General features: G+C 39.5%; 1 protein-coding gene across 1 annotated transcript in view; it reads left to right on the plus strand.

The window, feature by feature from the left end:
- Positions 1-18,992, plus strand: part of BABAM2 (BRISC and BRCA1 A complex member 2) — a 172,793-nt gene that overhangs the window by 88,137 nt on the left and 65,664 nt on the right. Inside the window, exon 7 of the mRNA XM_084261848.1 lies at positions 5,651-5,760. Coding sequence (XP_084117974.1) covers positions 5,651-5,760 — 110 coding nt within the window. The remainder of the gene's footprint in view (positions 1-5,650; positions 5,761-18,992) is intronic.

Genomic DNA, 18,992 nt, shown 5'->3' on the forward strand with positions numbered 1-18,992 from the left:
GCATGTTATTCTCATGCGTTTCTCCTCTGGAGACTTTTTTTTTTTCCTGAAAAAATGCTGAAATCTAAAGTTCACAGTCATCTTCTGTGAAACTGGCTGACTTGGACTGAGAGATACCACAGTCCGTTGAGTGTTTATTAGAAGACTTCCACTTGTAACCTGGATGCAGATGCCAAGATCAGTTTTGACTCAGTCCTCTGTGTTCTCATCCATATACTGCCTTTCTATTCCACCTTCCTCTCCAACCTCCATCGCATGACACAGGTTGAGCAGTATACATAATCTTCCTTGCCTCACTTTTGTCCTTAAACAAATTGTTGTTTTTACTTATGGTACAAACTCTACAGCACTATTGGAAGCCTTACTCCCTTCTCTTACTTCCTACCATCCCCCAGGCCAGAAGCTCCTTGTCCTCCCCAAAGCATGCCAGTACTTCCCACATATCCTTTCCTATCCTTTCTACCAAATTATAAGTTTATTTTCCTCTCGTTTTTAGTTTACAGTTAAAGTCACTAAACTGGATTCCTAATCCCAGGTTCTCAATTTATACATCAGCCCATTGCCAGGTCTTGTCCCTGAGACTCATGTCTCCTACCTCTCAAGTCTTCCAAGAAGAGGCAGGTCCTGCCACCACCTGGGATAAGCCTACAGTCTTTTATCACTTTATACATTGCTCTTTAATGCAGGGAGCCAAACTTGCATGACAGACAGAGAAATACCTCTTCTTGAAAGGATACCCTAATTAGAAGTTGCAAGGTGATTCTTTGTTGATAACTGAAAAAAAAAAAAGGTAATAGCTGATTTTCCAGAGTCTGCATCTTTAAGGAAAAGGAACCGTAATGTGCAACTTGGTTGAACTCCAGGCACAAGAGGAAATGGGTTATAGCAGTTGTGACTGTGCGGAGCAGATGTTTTGGTTGGACTGGCTATCAACCATCTGACTCATAATAAATTGTCAGTTCCAGTAAATTCCCAGTTTTCAATTACAGTAGGTAGGATACGAGAAAACAATGCCGTTTGGATGGTGTATTTAAAGTGGTTTTGATGACAATTTTCATAAACAACTCGTACTAACTTTGTAAAAAGATTAAGTATTTTGCAAAGGGAGTAGCTGTAAACATTGAAGCATTGGAATGTATATTTAGACTGATATGAATGAAAACTAACAAATGGTTGTGGAGATGGTGCTGATACAATTAGAGGGAGAACTTTAAGTTTTATTTTGGAATGCTGTGATACCTGAAGTTTTTTCCTGAAGTTATTTTGGGGAAAAAATGTTCTAAATACCCTCAAACTTTCGTTTTCATCTGCTCTGTGTTGCATTTATGTTTTCATATGGACTCTTCTGTTTCAAAACTACACACTTAATGAACCTTTCATCTGCACTGGCTAAGTAGATGAAGAATAAATTAGAATAAAATACCATGAGCTTTCTCCTTATGCATTTGGGGTTTTTTTGGGGGTTTATTTGGTTTGGGATTTTTGGTGAGAAGTTTTATTTATTCTTCTAAGTTGCTGCTTGAAGGTTTCAGCAATGGAAACAAGCCTATGGCTTGAAAACCTTTAGGTTGGTTTGGTTTGGGGTTTTTTTTTCCTTTCTCACCACATTGCTTTACTATGCATATTTTGCGTCTCCACAGCACTGCAGAGGTTCAATCAAGGATCAGTCCACACTGTGCAGAATATTCTGTAAACATAGGAAACCCCTTGCAGTTCCAGAGAAAGAATACTATTTATTTTCAGTGTTAAATGGTGTATCTTTTTTTTTCCTGTTTGATTTGAATGGGCATTTTATGAAATGAGGAAAATATGTTTTTTTTAAAAAGAAGCATGTGATAGCGAGAGGGCAGAAAGACACCACGAAAATCCTTGTTGGATCTTTTACATTGCAGTATGTTAGAGGCTTGGGTTTTTTTTGCATGAGATGCTTGTGGAAGAAGTAATAGGTGTGCATTATCACATGCTTAACTAAATGCTTTCAAACATTTTTACAAACATTCAGTTTTTAAACCTCAAAATTCCTGTGGCCCAGGATGTGCTCTCTGTTCAGTGGAAGTTCATTTTAATAATACAGTCTGTACAGCCTTGTGTGGAAAAAGTTCTGTGAGTATAAAACGATCCTTTAATGTGGCAATTCTGATCTTGGATGCTAACTTCCATAGAAAATTGCTATTATTATTTTTTACTAAATCAGTTTTTCTTAAATATTAATTTTTAAAATAAAATCCTACAACCTTATGTGTGCTGAGTTAAATATAAATTATAAGAAGGAACATGGATACTTAACTATTAAAAAAATGTGTTGTGACTTTAGTTCAATGACCTCTTTTTTTTTTTTCTTCCCTAAAAGGGAGTAATATTGCCAAAGCAATTGGATGTCACTCTCTCTTTTGAAGCCAACTGAAAAATAAAAATAGAGGTGATTTTTGCTTTGCTGCTCTGCTTACATCTGGCCTGTTCTTTGAGGGCAGTATGTGTGCAGAAATGGGAAAGGGGAGGATGCTGCCTGAGCAAAGTGTGATCAGAATTGTTAAAACAATATTGCCTTTGGACGGTTTGGTTTATTGGGAGGATATGAGTCCCTGTTCTGGGGAAATGTCATCGCTGGTAACATAAGGATCCATCATCTCACCTAGCCACTAGCAGGCTTGTGCAGATGACCAGGAGAGAGATCAGTGAAGGAGTTAAGTTGTGACTGGCACAGATAACATCAAAAAGGTCTATTGGTTGAAAAACCTTCCACAGTTTATCTTTAAGACATGTGGTTTTGGTTTAGTTTTATGAACGACAGTTGTAGGAGACACACCAGGGTTGAATGCAGTTCCACCAAACAGATTTGTGCATGAATAGAAGTAACAAAGTCTGAAAGGAATAAACAGTATGGTGTCACAGACAAAGAGATTTCATAATACATCTGTGGCCACCTGAGCAATGAGGTTGAGGATGTTCCTGCATTATATCTTTTCAAAACTGGCTGAAATGCTGACTTCTTGTGTCTTTTTTAAGTCACAGTTTTAATTTCTCAGGTACATGGGCGAAAAACACGCATCCATTTGGAAAGCTCTAGTTACAGAAGAACGCTGATTTCTGTTCTGTGACTTGCACTGGACAGTAGCTGTATGAAACTGATGCTGTGCTGGCAACAGTAGTTGCAGTAGTGTTTGTTGTGTGTTCCTTTTGTAAATTAAAAATGTCACACATCTCAGTTTATTGCTCTTACTGCACGCATCGGTGGTGGGCAACCTTGTGTAGATCCAGGCATGGAGGTTGGTGGCCCTGCCTGTGGCAGGGTGGTTGGAACTCTGTGGTCCTTGGGGTCCCTTCCAACCCAGATCATTCTGTGATTCTATGACCAGCTTACTGCAGGTTAACATGCAAAGTTACCCCGATGATTTATGCTGTTGCGTGGTGTTCCCTGGCACGAAGCCACTAATGAGTGTAGAAATCAAAATGTAGCATTACTGAATGCATTAATGTATGCTGTAGTGGTGTTCAACTAGTAGTTTTGGGGTCATTTGTTTGGTTCCCCGCCCCCCTTGTTTTTATTTTCTTTGATCAGTAAGCACCTGGATGGTGTTCTGGAAACTGCTGTTACGCATGGTGTCAATCTATGTGTGCACATCAGCGTGGGCACTAACACTAGGTGCAAGATGAAATAAATACATTTGGTCTTGTCCATGTAGCTTGTAAAATGCATGTAGGTTCTATTCTGTAAAAACAAGTTACGTGAAAAGAACTGCAAACAAAAGAATGTGGTCTCAGAAGAACCGCATACATACGCGAGCGAACGTATTCTATGTACTTGTCATCTCTTGAAGAATGCCCATTAAAATAGAATCTTTTTAATCATTAGCATTACTGCTTAATCTGTCTTAATAGTTCTTTTCATTTGATTGACAATTAGCAAATTAATGGGAAAAAGCCAGTTAATGCCATCCTCGGCTTCAGGAATGAAAGCTGTTCCGTATTTAAAATTTTTCCCTTAATGAGGAAGATGTATGAAATATTGGGGGAAAGGCTGGGAGGGCACTGCACTCTTGGGTGTTTCTTGGGTTGGTTTGTTTTGTTGAAAAGGGTTTTGTAATCTTTGCTGATGGTTCTGCTGTAGATGATAGCACCGCTTGGAAACCTAACACTGAAGGGAACAATGTGGGTCATGATACCCTCTCCGTTGCTGTTACAGGCAACCGTGTCGATTAACCTTATCCATGAACTGGTCCTACCCCAGCAGGGCAGCAGTTAGTTTTTGTCCTCACCACTCCTATGGAGCGTTGTCCTGCAACTTCAGGTTAAAACCGTGTTCTGGTTTCCAGCTGTAGTGTGCTCATGACCATTTTATAGGCATTTCTAAGAATACATTTTCTTTCAGCTGTCAGAAGTGAGCTGCACACCAAGGCAGAATTTAAGAAAACACTGTCAGCTCTGTCTCATTTTTTATCTAAGACAATTAGGGTTTTTTTAAAGACCCATTCTTCCCTGCAGCTTATCACTAAGTTTCTTGGCATGTTGTGTTCTGCACGTAATAGCTGGTATGCAGCTGGTCTCTCTGGACGTTAACAGTTTCAGTCCTGCCAAGGCTTCAAATGGCACGAGATTGTCTTGCTGAAACCACTCAGCAGCTGCTTTTTCTTTTTTTTTTTTTTCCTACCCAGATAGGGCAGGATCTCCTAACAATATTTAAGTGGTTTGCATGTTCCTTCCTCACAGCTGCTTGTGGGACAGAGCATACCAGGGCACACCGCACCATGTTGATCCTGCTTTGAGCACATATCTGCTGGGTTATCTATTTCCTCTCATATTTTTCCAAAACGGATAAAAACAAATGCATCTTGGCAAGTTGCTATGTACGTATGCACAAACATGTTACAGGGCTGCTTTGTGAGCAGCCAGCGTTGCTTGCTGTTGATGAAGGTGGCCGCACCGCTAACTCATTGCTTTCTAACCAAAGGTCTGTGTGTAGCACAAATACACTTCTTTGTACTCTTGTGTGATTTATGAATTGGAGAGGTGTCAGGTCCTAACCAGAAACAGTTCGTTCTACCTGATCCAAAAACTGTAGCTGATTGTGCTGATACAAAGAAAGCTTAATCTGTGATTGCGTGAAGATTGACTGTTGTGGATTTTATATAGAATATAAGGTATTTGCAGAAATTTGGGGACAGTGACTCCTGTGTACAAATTTCTGATCACAAAAATACGTTTCATCCACACAGAAGTAGCAGTAGAGTACAGCAGAAATTTTGGAAAAATAACAGATGAAATCTGTGGTCATAACTAAGTGGTTCTGTAACATCTTTAATAATTCTTTGGCATTTGCATCTGATGTTAGTGTTACACCAAAAGTTCTTAAAATTGAATCTACATCTTCGCTGAAATATGTAGTTCAGCTAATTGAAGAAGATCTACATTGCTGTACGCTTGCCTACACAGTCATTTTATTTTGATACTTTAAAGGAGCTTAAGCACGGCAGAATGTCTTTGAAGTAAATCTATAGGAAGAATAAACTTGCAACCTGTTTTTCAATGGTTACAATCTAGTTTCCTCACTTTAGTGTTTCCAATTGGTATTTGACTCACTAGTTGTTATCTGTGAGCTTGTAAGTACTCCGTTTGTTGATTGCCATTTTATATTTATTATTTTTCTGTACAGGATGTGAATGAAGATCCTGGAGAAGATGTTGCGCTTCTCTCTGTTAGTTTTGAGGACGCAGAAGCTACCCAGGTTTTTCCTAAGCTGTATCTCTCCCCACGCATTGAACAGTGAGTGATACGGGGTTTTTTTCTAGAGTGTTCATTCTATTTCATCTCTGAACTTTCCCCTCTTTTCCTGATAGATGTTAGAAATGTTGGCTAGGTAGATAACATGCTATTGCTTTCACTTGCTGAAAGTCATTGTGATTACTACAAGTATGTGTGTGGTGGAGAAATGACTGATTTGTTTTCAGCTAGTCCTGTATCTGTGACTGGATCACATATGGATGAAGAAAAGTCATCCCTGAGTACATGTGATATTCTTGTAGTATTGTAAACCATGAATATTACACGATGTTTTCCTGTAGCGATATATTTTGAGTGCCTTCTCTGGTGCAGCATACTGATAATTTAATTTCTTACTGTTCTTTAATTTCTTTTCCGAAGATAAGTTTTGTGTATAAACAATGCATTGAAATAAAGTATTGTTGTAGAAGCTAAAGGGCTTTATTGACTGTGTTTTAGGAAATTGCAGCTTTAGTGAGTTACTTTATTCAGGAGAATATCTGAATATTTCATTCTAAGATTGTTGAGCCTTACTGGGCTGTTTACCAGTTGGCAAACAGATTTGTTGGGGAATGAATTGCTACTCTGAAAATGGAAGGGCGAAGATTAGAAATCAGTCTACTTTCATTAACTTTGTCTTCTTCCATTTCTGGAATTAAGAATGCTTTAGTGCTCCTCTGTCCCTTCAGTGACTCAGTCTTGTAATATCTGCTTCAAGAAAGTATCTGCATTAGACTGTTCAGGTATACAACAATCAAACTGGTCTGGCATTGTTCCAGTGATGCTTTGTTTCTCTGGTTAATGCTGCAGTGACTTTCCTCTGAACTGCTGTTGACGCTTCTGGGTAGAAAAGAAAAGATGGGAAATGCTGACCACCACCGTTTTATAATAACTGGGTGATAAAGTTTGTGTGAGTGAGTGAACATGGTATCCTGACATTTTGCTCAAGAAGGCATTGGTCTGGATAAACTGCTGGTTGCAAGTTGAAATAAACAAAACCCAAGATTTGATTTAGATAAAGGCATATGACTTCTTTAAGAAAACATAGGCTACGCCTGCATGTGCAAACACACACACAATACATCTGGCAGCTTTTATATTTTCATATTTTTTTGTCAATTCACTACTTTCTGTCAGCATTAGCTGAGGGAATAATTGTAGTCAAATATGTAATTATCCTTCCATGTTCTGAAAGACTCTTCTGCTCAGCTGCTGTTAGAAGCAAACGGGCTGTCACTAGTTTCCTTTGTATTTTCAGCTCTAGTCACATGTTGCTGCTTAAGTGGTGTATTTCAGGCCACCCAGGTATGTCTGTCTAAATGACCCACTTGCTAATGAATACATTGCTTATTTTCCCACTTTCAATAGTATCTTTAGAAAGATGTTGACCTCTTGATACCAAGCAGAATAGCAATACAAAGGAACGCTTTGTCTTCCTAAAAGTACTGCATTTTCTGTCAGTGCCCAAGGAATACCTGATGTCAGATGTATGATGTAGAGCAATATCACAGAAAGAACTTTGGGTGCTGGTAGTACGTATCTGATGTGTCTGACGTATTTATGGCTCTCTCATTTTGTAGATGCAGTGAAGTTGTGTTAAAATCATGGTAGTAAAGCCTGGAGTTCAGTGCCACGCCTTATTCACGTTATCTGTGTATCAAAGTTGAGATGCTTGTGAGTTGTTGCACCTTCCTTTATTCTGCTGGCTGCTTTTTCCCTGGTAGCTAGCGATAGGACAAGGAGAAAAGGTCTGAAATTGCATCGGGGAAGTTTAGGTTGGGTATTAGGGAAAATTTCTTTACTGAAAGGGTTGTCAGATATTGGAACAGGCTTCCCAGGGAGGTGGTTGAAGTCACCATCCCTGGAGGTGTTTAAAACAAGTAGATGTTGTTACTTGGTGACGTGTTGGACCTAGTAGGGCTGGATATATGGTTGGAGTCAATGATCTTAAAGGTCTTTTCCAACCATAATCGTTCTGTGCTTCTATGATTCTATGTGCCATGAAATAAATATATGGGTACGTTTTCAATGTTTGACTGTGCTTTAATAACAAAGACATAGTTGTCCCTTGTTCTTTCCCAAAACCAATCTCTGCTCTGTTTAGCAGGGGCCAACAGTCTAGATATTTAACTTTCCAATGTTTGGGAACTGAAGTAACAATGCATACTTCTTTATACTTTTTGCCAAAAGTACAAAAAGCCTCAAGAAGCCCTGAGGATTAATTTAATGACTTGAGGCCATGGCATGTTACATTTGAATTGTGTTCTGCTTATAAAAGTTCTTTCCTGCTGCTAACAGTAATTGCATCTACAAAAGCCATGTAAGCAAATTACCAGTGTTTTTTTTTTTTGTGCAGCAGATTTTGAGGTGGAGTAACTAGTAGCTGACAGCTCCCAACATAACATTCCCAAGTTCTCAGCAAGCAGGAAAAATAGCAAATTCCTGCGACTGTTTTGCTAATACTAAACTCTGTTCACCTTAGGAAGAACCTAAAGCAGGAATAGCATTTTCCTGACATATGAAAAAGCCATTTTCAGATAGAAATGTTTCATCTCTGTAGAGAAATAAGAGCAAAGGGCTTGTTTGTGTTACGTGAGTTATCTCCTGCTTTCCCAAGAGGCTTCATTGCTTTTGTGCTGTACCACATAAACATGCGTTCCCACATTGCTTTTTCTAAAAATGATACATACCCACAGATCTTGTCAGCGAATTTGAACCCTGGCGATATGAATATAGTGCCTTTGCTTTGAAGGATTGTTGTAAAGCACATTCTATTTTTAGATGGATGGTAAACATCACACTAGTGAAACTCTGTTTGTTGTGGACTCCGAAAGAGAGATTGGCAGAAGGAGGGAGAGGTCTGCTTTTTATGGTTTGGGAATAAAACGTTAGTAGATTGGGTGGTTTGGAAAAGCTCACATGTTAAAGCAGAGGTAAAAATGCAGTAGAGAAGTATTTGATTCAGTATGGTGTTCAGTATTGGTGTTCCATTGACTTGTGCAGTATGGTGTCTTGCTGCAAGAGTGTTGAGCCCACATCTTACAGTATTAAAAAGAAACCCCAAACCCAGCCTCCACACTTATAGGTGGGAAGTGTTTGTGTTAGTTTATAAAAATCTCAGTAATAATTATTCATAACTATACCTGGTTTAATTCTTTCTTGGCAATTCAAAAACATTCCTTTAAAAACTTGCTGTTAATGTGTTTTGAACAATAATTTCTAGTTAATGTTTCCTTAATTTGAAATCAATCACTTAAAAAAGCTTTCGTTTTATAATGTTAAGAATTCTTCTTTGTTGCACTGCATCAATAAGCAGATAGAGGTCAATAACAGTCATTTTTAATGATTTTAAAAAATTAGATTAAGTTAAGAGGAAACTTGGGACATTTATGATATGTGTTTTGTTTAAAAACTCCCATAATAACTGTAGTGTCCTAAAAACAAATGTCTGCACACTTCTAGAGGATGCGGTCAGCTGGGAAACCCCACAGACTGACCACCCAACTTGAGAGGATTGTGGTTGTCAGCATCCCTGACCTGTGTGTCCCCAGCTTGTCTGGCTCCTCCTCCCACCTCAGGGCATTGGACTGGCCACAGGATGCTCTTCATCCCCCACTGACCCCTGCTTTGCTTTGGGGAGAGGGTCAGAGAGCTGAGTAGTGTCAGTACCTGAGGGCCCTCACTTGCTCATCCACCTGTCCTCCTTGTGCTGCTAGTTGGGCACAGACATGTTCGGAGGCTGGTTCTGAGCTCCTGTGCACTGTGAGGAGCTGCTGGGATACTTATCCTTTACATCTCTCCTGCATAGGGAGCATCTTGCTTGATCAAAGTTATCTTTCTAGTGAAAGTATACTAGATATTTTTATGGAAAGGAAATTTGCAGTGAAAATATCCGTCATATCTTTATTTTCCGTTTATTAAACATCTCCAGATTCTAAATCCAAGGAGTCAGAGTGAGATTGAACAGCTAATTTCTATATTCATGCTTAAAATGTGTTCCAGCACACTACAGTTAAATGTAGATTACAAGGTTTTAAGAAAAAAAAAATTAATGTGTGTAATTTTTATCCATTCGTGAGTTGTCCATGCTAAAGAAAAGCAAAATGGGTTTGTCTTGGTTTGCATTTCAAGGAAAAAAGATAAAAGGGTAGGAACACTGTTGCTCAGTGAATGCTCTGTTCCCTGGATTCACAGAAATAATCCTGCCATAAACACTGTTGTCCTGGAGGGCTTTTCTCTGATAAATACGCAGACGTGAATATGCTAAGAAAACCAGCTGTCAGTAGAACTTGTTTTGCTTAAATGGATCAGGCTCTGTGCTTTGGGGACTGAAATGGTGGTTTTTTACTGGTCTGGGACCTGTGCCAAAGGGTTCTTCATGACTGAGGGTGGTATGCAGAGTTTGGTGACTGCATTTAACCTTCTCATACGGGCAAGGGACAATAACAAGAACCTGGACTGAACTCTTAAGACTTCAACTGCTTCTGTATGTTTTTCACTGATGGAAAAAAAAAAAAGGTGTTTCCTATCTTTTACCCAACCTTTCTGCTGGGAGTTGGAGGAGGAAAACCATAGAATGTTATCCATTTACTGCCAGGTGCTGCCTCTTGCTGTGTTTGAGATGCAGGGGTGCTGTGAAGGGCTTCACCTTTAAAGCTGACATGCCATATTGCGGTGTGCACATGGCTGGTTGAAGCCTCATGCTTCAGAATGATGAGGAATACACAATCTCTAAATGAGTGGTCATGTTTAGGCCTTTTCATATGTCTGTCTTTGTAGAAGACAGAGGTAAGAAGGGGTTCAGTTTGGCATATGAAAATGTGCTTATCCATCTGAGTTGATGATTTCAGAATTATTAGTACACAGCCAAGACAGTCCATGACTTCTTCAAATCCCCGGAGCATCTTTGCAGATATGTCCCCAGCAGGAATGCCTGTTGCTTTGGAGGGCCTTCTCTTCCATTAAGCCTAGTTTGGTCATGCCTCTAGTGCAATGCCTGGCCAGTGAGTCAGTGATATTTCCTGCCTGATGTATATGCTAAGTCCCCATCATCCAAATCTTCTGACACTGTAGCCTGATTTCCAGTCTACCTCTGTTTTGTGATTCTTCTTGTGTCCTAAAAAAAAACTACCTTCTGTTTTGCTGCAACCGCTTTTTGATGGCCTGTTGACAGTGTCAGAAGAGATCAGGAATTGACAGTCAAAACACTTTGGCTTATACTTCTATCCTGAGTGTTAACTGTACCAGCTATTGCTTTTATTTCTGAAGCTGATACCTAACAATTAGTGAAAGAACTATGTGTCCATCATCTAAGGTGCTTTAATGCTGGATATGTTAATGCTGTCCTTAAATGGTTTAGTTACTGAGATTTTTAAGATGGTTTTCTTTCACTTATGAGACTAAGCAATTAGACCTAATGATTGCGGTATGAAATTCTTGAGGCAGTTCAGTGGGACTGATTTTGTTACTAAGTAATGAGGTACCAGTTTCTCTGTATAGGAGAAAAAGCGCAGATTTTGGTCTGGTGTATGCTTTGTGGCGATCCAGAGCTTAGGGTTGCCTTGAGTCTCAGAGCAAAGCTTAGAGTTGAATGTTGGGATGGAAGGGTTTGGGTCTTCCTGGAGGTTTTGTCAGGTTTCTCTCACAGCATCAGTCTGTGTGCATGAGGTTCTGTAACCTTACAGTGGAGGGAGTAATTTTACATTCAAGGTCTTAACACTTAAATTTCTTATATAGGGGAAAAATACATATAGAAAATTATATTGATAAGAAATTATAAAAAAAACAAAACAATACAGAAGAGAGATTCAACACAGCCCTCCAATTCTGTTCCTCTACATACTTCTGACTAGAGTCTACAGAAATGTCAGTAGTTCTAAACACGTTTGTTTACTTTGGATGAAAATCTTTCCATTAAGGTGTTGCATTTTTTCACTTGTGTACATACAGCTTGTTTCAGGATACTCTGATTAAACATACAATTCTGTTTCATTCTGTGTTGTCACAAGCCATCAGTATACCATGTTTCATTGTAATAATCCCTATTTCAACATAGGCATTTCTGAGTACCGTTGTAAAGCTGTACTCGTTTAAAATACCCTTTTCAGCACTTTTACTGTCATATCTCTGCTTCTAGGTGTGTTTGCCCTCCCACAAAGAGTGATAATGAAGGAAAAAGGGAACGAAGTAATTTTTCTTTAGGACATCAGACAGTATTATTCATAAAGGTGTTATTAGTTCTTTACTGTTGCCCATATGTTTAGACTTGTTATCTTTGTGCAGTGAGATTGTCAGAAGGACTTTTAATTAGTCAAAACTAATTCTGGCAATGACATTGAAAATTACTGTCGTCTCAGTTACTAACTGGGCCAGCACTTAGTACTCTTTGAAATCTTTTCCTGCATTTGCAATAGGGTTGTTTGGTTTTTAAAATTGTTTTCTCAGATTGTATTTACTTTGCTACTAAAATTCATTTTAGTTTTACAAAAAGTCTGATTTTTGATATATCAGATGGTTTTGGCTTCCCTATTGCCTATGTTGTTGTTATGGTTTGGGGGTTGGCACATATTTTAATTGCCATTCTGACATTTCTGGTGCAGTACTGAAGTGCCTCTCTCAGATATTTCCCCAAGACGTACAGCAGATTTCACCTTCCTTTCCCAAAATACTTTTGTAGGAGAAAGGAAGCCTGCTAGACAGGATCAATCCATGCTGGTACTGAACTGTGTCTGTCACAAGTGGCAGGATATTTTTTCATACATAGGAATTAATGGGAATCTTTTGGTGGTTTATGTAGGAGCTTTTCTTCTGAAGAACTGTGTGGGCCAGCTTGAACTCTTTGAAATGTTTCTGTAAAATTAGGCTGACCAGAGAAATTTGATCCAAGTGTTGTCTTTTTTTTTTTTTTTTAATTTTCTGACTTGTGATATGGCAGTAGCGGAGCAAGCAGGAGGGTCTGGTGACTGAGGTTAAATGTTAACCTAAAAGGTTCCTAACTAGGTGTTACTTGAGAATTTAAAGAGAAAATAAGGGTCCTACCTGAACTCTAAAATAAATACATAGGGAAATCTAACTTGGAGTTTGATGGTTTAATGGCTAATGTGCTGTTGTTAAATTTTGCTTTAAAACCCAACAATTAAATAGTGTTGCTGGGAAGTCCCAATCGAAGCAGTAGTTTCTCTGTTCTTAAATGAGCTTAATTCCACAGACTGTCTCTTTGGAATGAAAAAGCTTTGCAGAAGAAAAGTGCTTCAAAGTTACTGACTGCATTGAATTTAAAAATTTTCTGGCAAGTCTGAAACTTCTACCAATTTATCCTTAAATGTAATCACATGAGCAGGTCATGAAGGGTTTTTATTTAAGCTTGAAGTTGAGCTTTAGCTGTTCGACTGTATCCATTTTGGCTGGGTATTAATTACCCAAACTGACAAACAGTAGATAGAATAAGTTAATTAGAATTTGTCTTGGCAGCAAATGCAGCGAGTATAGAAAGGCACATTTACTCAACAGTTATGAAAACTCAGATTTCCTAGAGTACACTTTGAACCCACTTTTCTTGCCGCGTGGGTATTTTTCCCAGTTCTTGATGTAAATCCAAACCCACCACTACAGAACGTGAGATCATCTTCTAGCAGAGTATGCGTTACTGAAGCTGAGTTTTGCATGTTTGGGATATCTGGCTTGCCTTCTGAATATGGTGACTAAGCCATTTGTTTTCAGAGAACTTCACTCTAATTGCGATCTGCACATTACAGTATTGTCTTCAGGCTTCGCCTACTGCAGTATTTAAAACGGTTAACAAAAAGTCACCTGCTGTTTAATGCTTGGTTCCAGGTGGTCGCCTTCAAGAGCTACAAATCCCTGACTGCTCGGAAGTGAAGAGTTAACGGTTTTCAGATAAAACCTCTAAAAAATGTGAGACGTGGAATTAAGTTGTATGTGAAAGACCTCAGTTTTGATTGCCACTGTTGTCATCTTTCCCTCCCCACTGGCAGTTGGGGGGAGCTGGCAGTACCCACTGGGAACTGCATCCCCGTTGCTGGTATTTCGGCAGGGAACGCGGTGGCACGGGCAGTGTGGGTTGAGGAGGATGGCAGAGGAACAGCCCTGCAGGGAATCCAATCTGGTGGGCAGGAGGTAGAGTGTAAGTGTAGGGATCCTGACCTCACAGTAGTACTAGGTACCACCTCTTAATTTTCTTTGCTTTATGCTTCCCTCTTCCCTGCCAATAATCAGTGGCATTTAAAACTTAATGTCTGCTTGAAAGGAGGTTTAATACCTCCTTAATTATCTGTTGTAGGAAGATGCCATTTCCCCAAAATAATAAATAGTGGCTGATTTTTGCAACATGACTACTGGGTTCCTAGGGGTTTCCTTCTCCCTAATTACTGTTAAGAATGTGATTCATTGTATTGTTGATTTCTTTTAAGGCATATGAGGCATGGTCTGTCCCACTACTTAACTGCACAAGCTACTCTGCTCATGTTAATGTCAGCTGAAACCCTGCTTCCTTTCAGCACTTGCATATTGGACCTACCTGGAGAATATGTATAGAAGACACATTCCCAAATGTGAGACTTTTGTTGAATAATTTTTTTTGAGACAAAATATTTCATTTCAGAAATATTGAGGACTTCTCTCCTAGGAGCTTTCCTCTGGAGAATCCCCTTAACAAATCACAAGAATCTGCTGAATTCTAAACCCACCACAGGCATCCTGTAACTGTACTAAACTCCAGCTTTTTTCAAATGATAGCGCAGATTGTAGGCAGTGTAAAAAAGGCATTCTTTAAATGGAACGGAGTTGCTGTATTTTGTAGGTTTGTTTTTTTGCAAAACATCTAAGCTGATCTTTGTAGAAAGCAGAAGCAGCCAAAAGCTGTGCAGAGTGGGGCTTCCTGTGAGTCCCATGTATTTTGTGTCCATTCCTCCAGAGCCAGCACTTCTTGAGTATTTCAAGGGCCTAATTAGTCTGCAACCAGGAGGAAACACACAGAGGTAGTTAAGAGTTGGCTTATGGGCTACCATACATCCAAGTAGTTGCATACTCCTTCTACATTTAAATAAGCTTTTTTTTTTTTTCCTTTACCTATCAAGAAGAAATATTCTTGTACCTGTAGACCTCTCTTGTACCTCAAGTGAGCAGTGCAGCTCCACGCCGTCTTTCGTTGCATATCAGTGAATTCTGCTGTCTTTAAGTTTTCACAAGCTACAAGTAAACTGTGGCATCCTGAGGTTTGCACCCTGGTAACATTCAAAACTGGTGTCAGGAGAAGACCTGATGTCCAACATCGCACTTCCCACCCTGATTTTTGTTGGAAGAAACCCTGCACACTTGGATAGGGAGGAACTTCTATGTTCCAACAGATCTTTGATCTGGGTGAATAAAAGCCAGAACTCTGGTGTACACTATGAAGCTCACCTGCCTTGCATTGTTTGTGTTTTTGGGGGATTGTTGGGTTTTGGGGCGCTTTTTTTGTGCAGTCATAGATATATCTAACTAAGAAAAGTTGGAAATGTTTAAGACATTTATCAGACATGACATGGAGCAGCACAGTGTTTTGAAATCCTTTCATTTCAGTGGGTTTACAACCCATTCCTGTCTCTCATGATTTCTACAAACCATGTACCAAATGTGGTAATGGAAAAAAAATGAGATGTTTAGGAAAACATAACATGTGTGTTGACAAAGAATATTAAAGAATTTAAAGCACAGATCTTGTGCGATAAACATGTACATTCAGTATGTGTGTCACATCCCAAGGGGGAAGTCAAATTTGGCAAGAATATGGCAAATTTAGAATATGAAAATGTACATTCTTTTCAGTTGGATTTAAAAACTAAATTATTTGAGCTGGTTTCTGGTCAGGGGCCACTGGAAATACACGAGGAGGAAACTTCAGCTATTTAACAATTTCAGTGGACAAAACTCTGTTAGTACCAAAGTTGTAGTCACCATAGTGCAGTGGAAAAACCTGTACAAATAGAGCGAAACAATTCTGCTTGCAGATATTTGCTGCTGAAGCCAATAAAAGGGCTGTGCTCTTCTGTGTGGTTTAGTGATGTCAAGCAATACTTGCTGGAGGCAGCTGTGCTACTGCAATGCTTTCCTGACCTTAAATAGCCTATATGCTGGGTAATGCAAGCATTCAAATATAAATACAGGGCACGTAAGGACAGGAGGAGGCCAGAAAAGCCATCTAGGCCCCTTCCCTCCCCTGAATTAGTCAGTGTCTTCCTCCGTATTCTTCTCTTCTGGTATTTGTCCAAGATATTTACAAAACCGTTTAGACTAATTGTTCCCTTGTGTTGCCTCAGTGCTGTTTATTCCATATGTTAAGTACTGCGTGCGAAGCAGCTCTGCTCTTCAGCGAGGCTGCTGCTTGCTTCCCTTCCCTTCTCTTCCCTTCCCTTTTCCTTTCTTCGTGGTTGCCTTTGATAGTAACCCAAACAGCTGTGCAACCTCTGCCTGTCCTGGGAGGCTGTGTGTACCTCAGCAGCCTGCTGCTCTTCCCTCCTTCCCCCCCTTCTAGGGCGAGTAGGACTTTTTGGGACACTTTGTGGAGGTAATTCCTTCAGGTCATGTTTTTTGGTCAACTTCCCAGATATTTTGAGTTGTGTTTTTTGGGTTGGTTTGCTTTTTTTTTTTAACTTTTACTCTGTAATGGTAAGGTGGTTAGATGGACTGTATGTATAATTACATAGTGATCCTCCTAATTTGTTTCATTGCTCAAAGATTGTCTTTTTTCTATCACTGTAATGAGGACTGTGTAACTTGCTTCCTACCACCTCAAATCCTATTGTTTTCAGTTGGTACTCTTTGTTTTTCTCACCTACCACTTAAGTTTCTCTCACTCCCTTCTTTTTTCAGGGTTTTTTTTCCCCTTAAAACTCCATCTATTTTCTGGCTTGGCTGTTTGTTTTTAGCTCTGCACACATCTCTAAAAATGTGTTTCATTTTCAAGAAGTGAGCCCCTGGTTTTATTTTTGCACGTCAGGTAGCAGGGTTTTTTTTCTGCAGTTGACATAGAAACTGTGAGGCGAGTTGAATGATGAACGTACATTGTGACAAAGGAAGTCTTGTTCAAAGTTTAGGCACTGATTGATCAATGAAAATCTAATGGCCTTTTTAATTGTCTGATGCACAGAATCAGGGCGTGTCCAGAACACTCATTTAGCATGGTCTGTGATTTCAGTGCCTTTGTTCTATTTTAAAATATTTAAATATTATTTTTTTATAAGACTTTAAACAATGTGTATTTTACATTTCCTTTTACAGTATTTCTCATTATAATAAATTGCTTCCATTTAGAACAGGAGCAAAGACTTTAGGATTTTTATGCAACAGTGAAAGCAAAAAATTTCCATTACGTTGTATCTGTCAAAACCTGGATTGCGTATAGCTCAACAACCTTTTTCCCCTCCACGACAGTATTCTACTTAGAGTGCATGTCTCAGCAGTTGCAGGAATCATATTTCGCAGTACTATGAATTTCTCAACTGATTTTGTTTTTTCTAATATTGTGTTAAAGTTTTGGAGGTCACATCAGTTTATAAAATATATCAAGTTCCTTAGCCTATGATAGCTGCAGCGGCTTTGTAGAAAATTCGTTTGTAGCAAGTAAGTGGCAGATTTCACATCAGAGTCATAGACCTCTTTGTTGGAAAGGAACTCTGAATCATCCAGCCCAGTTTCCTGCTTGGCACAGGATTACTGCCAACACTAGCTCAGGTTTTGTATAGCGGGGCCTTTGTCTGGCCATGTCTTGAACACTTCCCACTGGAGATGCTATAGCCTCCCAGAGGAACTGGTCTGCTGTTCTGCAACCCTCCTTAGGGGAAGAGTTCGTCCAAAAGTCAGGTTTGAGCATCCCAAGGCCTCACTTGACCCAGTCCTTCAGATCACAAAGGTCCCTCTGGATTGAAGCTGTACAGACTGTTACAGCGATATCCATCGTGGTATGCCATTTATTGTGGAAGCAAGGTACTCTTTGCCCTTGAGCTACCATTCTTCACTTCAACTCTGAATCAGTAACAGAAGCTATGTTGACACCACTTGCTTCACCCATAAATTAGGCCTTTTTGGTTAATCTCATCATGCTTCTCCAGATAAGGATGGCTTTGGCTGGAGGTCATGATGAGCTGGTGTAAAGTTAAATTAAGTTCCTATCTCACGGCTGACATAGTAAAGGGATGCCATGATGAGCAAGGGTGTGAGTTTGCTGCTTTCTGACTGGTATCACCAGTGCATGGTCCTTTGCAACTAGCTGGGACATGACATAATTTACAGTACTTTGGGGCAGTATGGGGCCAAAAATCAAAGAATTTGAATCACTATCATGGGTGGTGGTATGCCAGGCCACACCAAGGCACATGGGAAACCTCTTTCACTTAATTTTTTTAGCTCTCTATACTGAAGGCTTCTAGTCTCTTCAGTACACAAATAATAATTTGTATTTTCCTTTCTGAAATTTCATGTACCACAGCAAAATTAAAAAAAAAAAAAAATCCCTGAAATAGAACCACTAGTCACCAGCAGTGAATGATCTTGGCAATGCAACTGGCATTTCTGAGTACTTCCTATGCACAACTGAGCACACTTGAAATGTTAGCAAAAAGGATAGATTTACCCCAGTTTTGTTTGTTATACTGGTGCTGTGAACGTCTAGCGTTCTATTTTTGTTCCTCTACCAATCTGTTCAGCATATTTTGTTTAATAGTTTAATGGTAGAGTCTATATGCAACCACCCATGTTACATCAGACTCTGTGCAACTGGAATGTTGTTTACTTTTCACCAAGGCAACTCCCTGTTTTTTGTTAATTAATATCTAACAAGGTCTTACAGCTGACTCCCTTGAAAGTCAAGAATGTAGGGGTGTTTGGGATTTATAAGCACACTGTGCTGAGGCCTTGTAGCAGCAGCGTGTTTTGTGCAACTGGCCTATTAAAGGAGACGGTTTGGGGTGGGTTTTTTTTCATCGTTATACGTAAGCGTTTTCTTTCCTTTTTCCTCATCTGTCTTGGACGAGTTCTGTTTGTACTGCACGCACACAGTCCGTTAATACCCTGTGCCATGAAGTTATTTTCTTAAGCAGCAGAATGAAAGGGAGGGAAGATTTGTGGGGAAGCCTTCCACAGCAGTAACCTCTCGCTGTTCCTTTGGGGGACCAGGGGAGAATTCACGTTTCTGAGGTGGTCAAATTGGCAACTGTGGCTCGTGTTTTAAATACAGACGT

Source organism: Gallinula chloropus (assembly GCF_964237585.1).
Source record: "Gallinula chloropus genome assembly, chromosome: 3".
In the NCBI taxonomy this organism is placed as follows: domain Eukaryota; kingdom Metazoa; phylum Chordata; class Aves; order Gruiformes; family Rallidae; genus Gallinula; species Gallinula chloropus.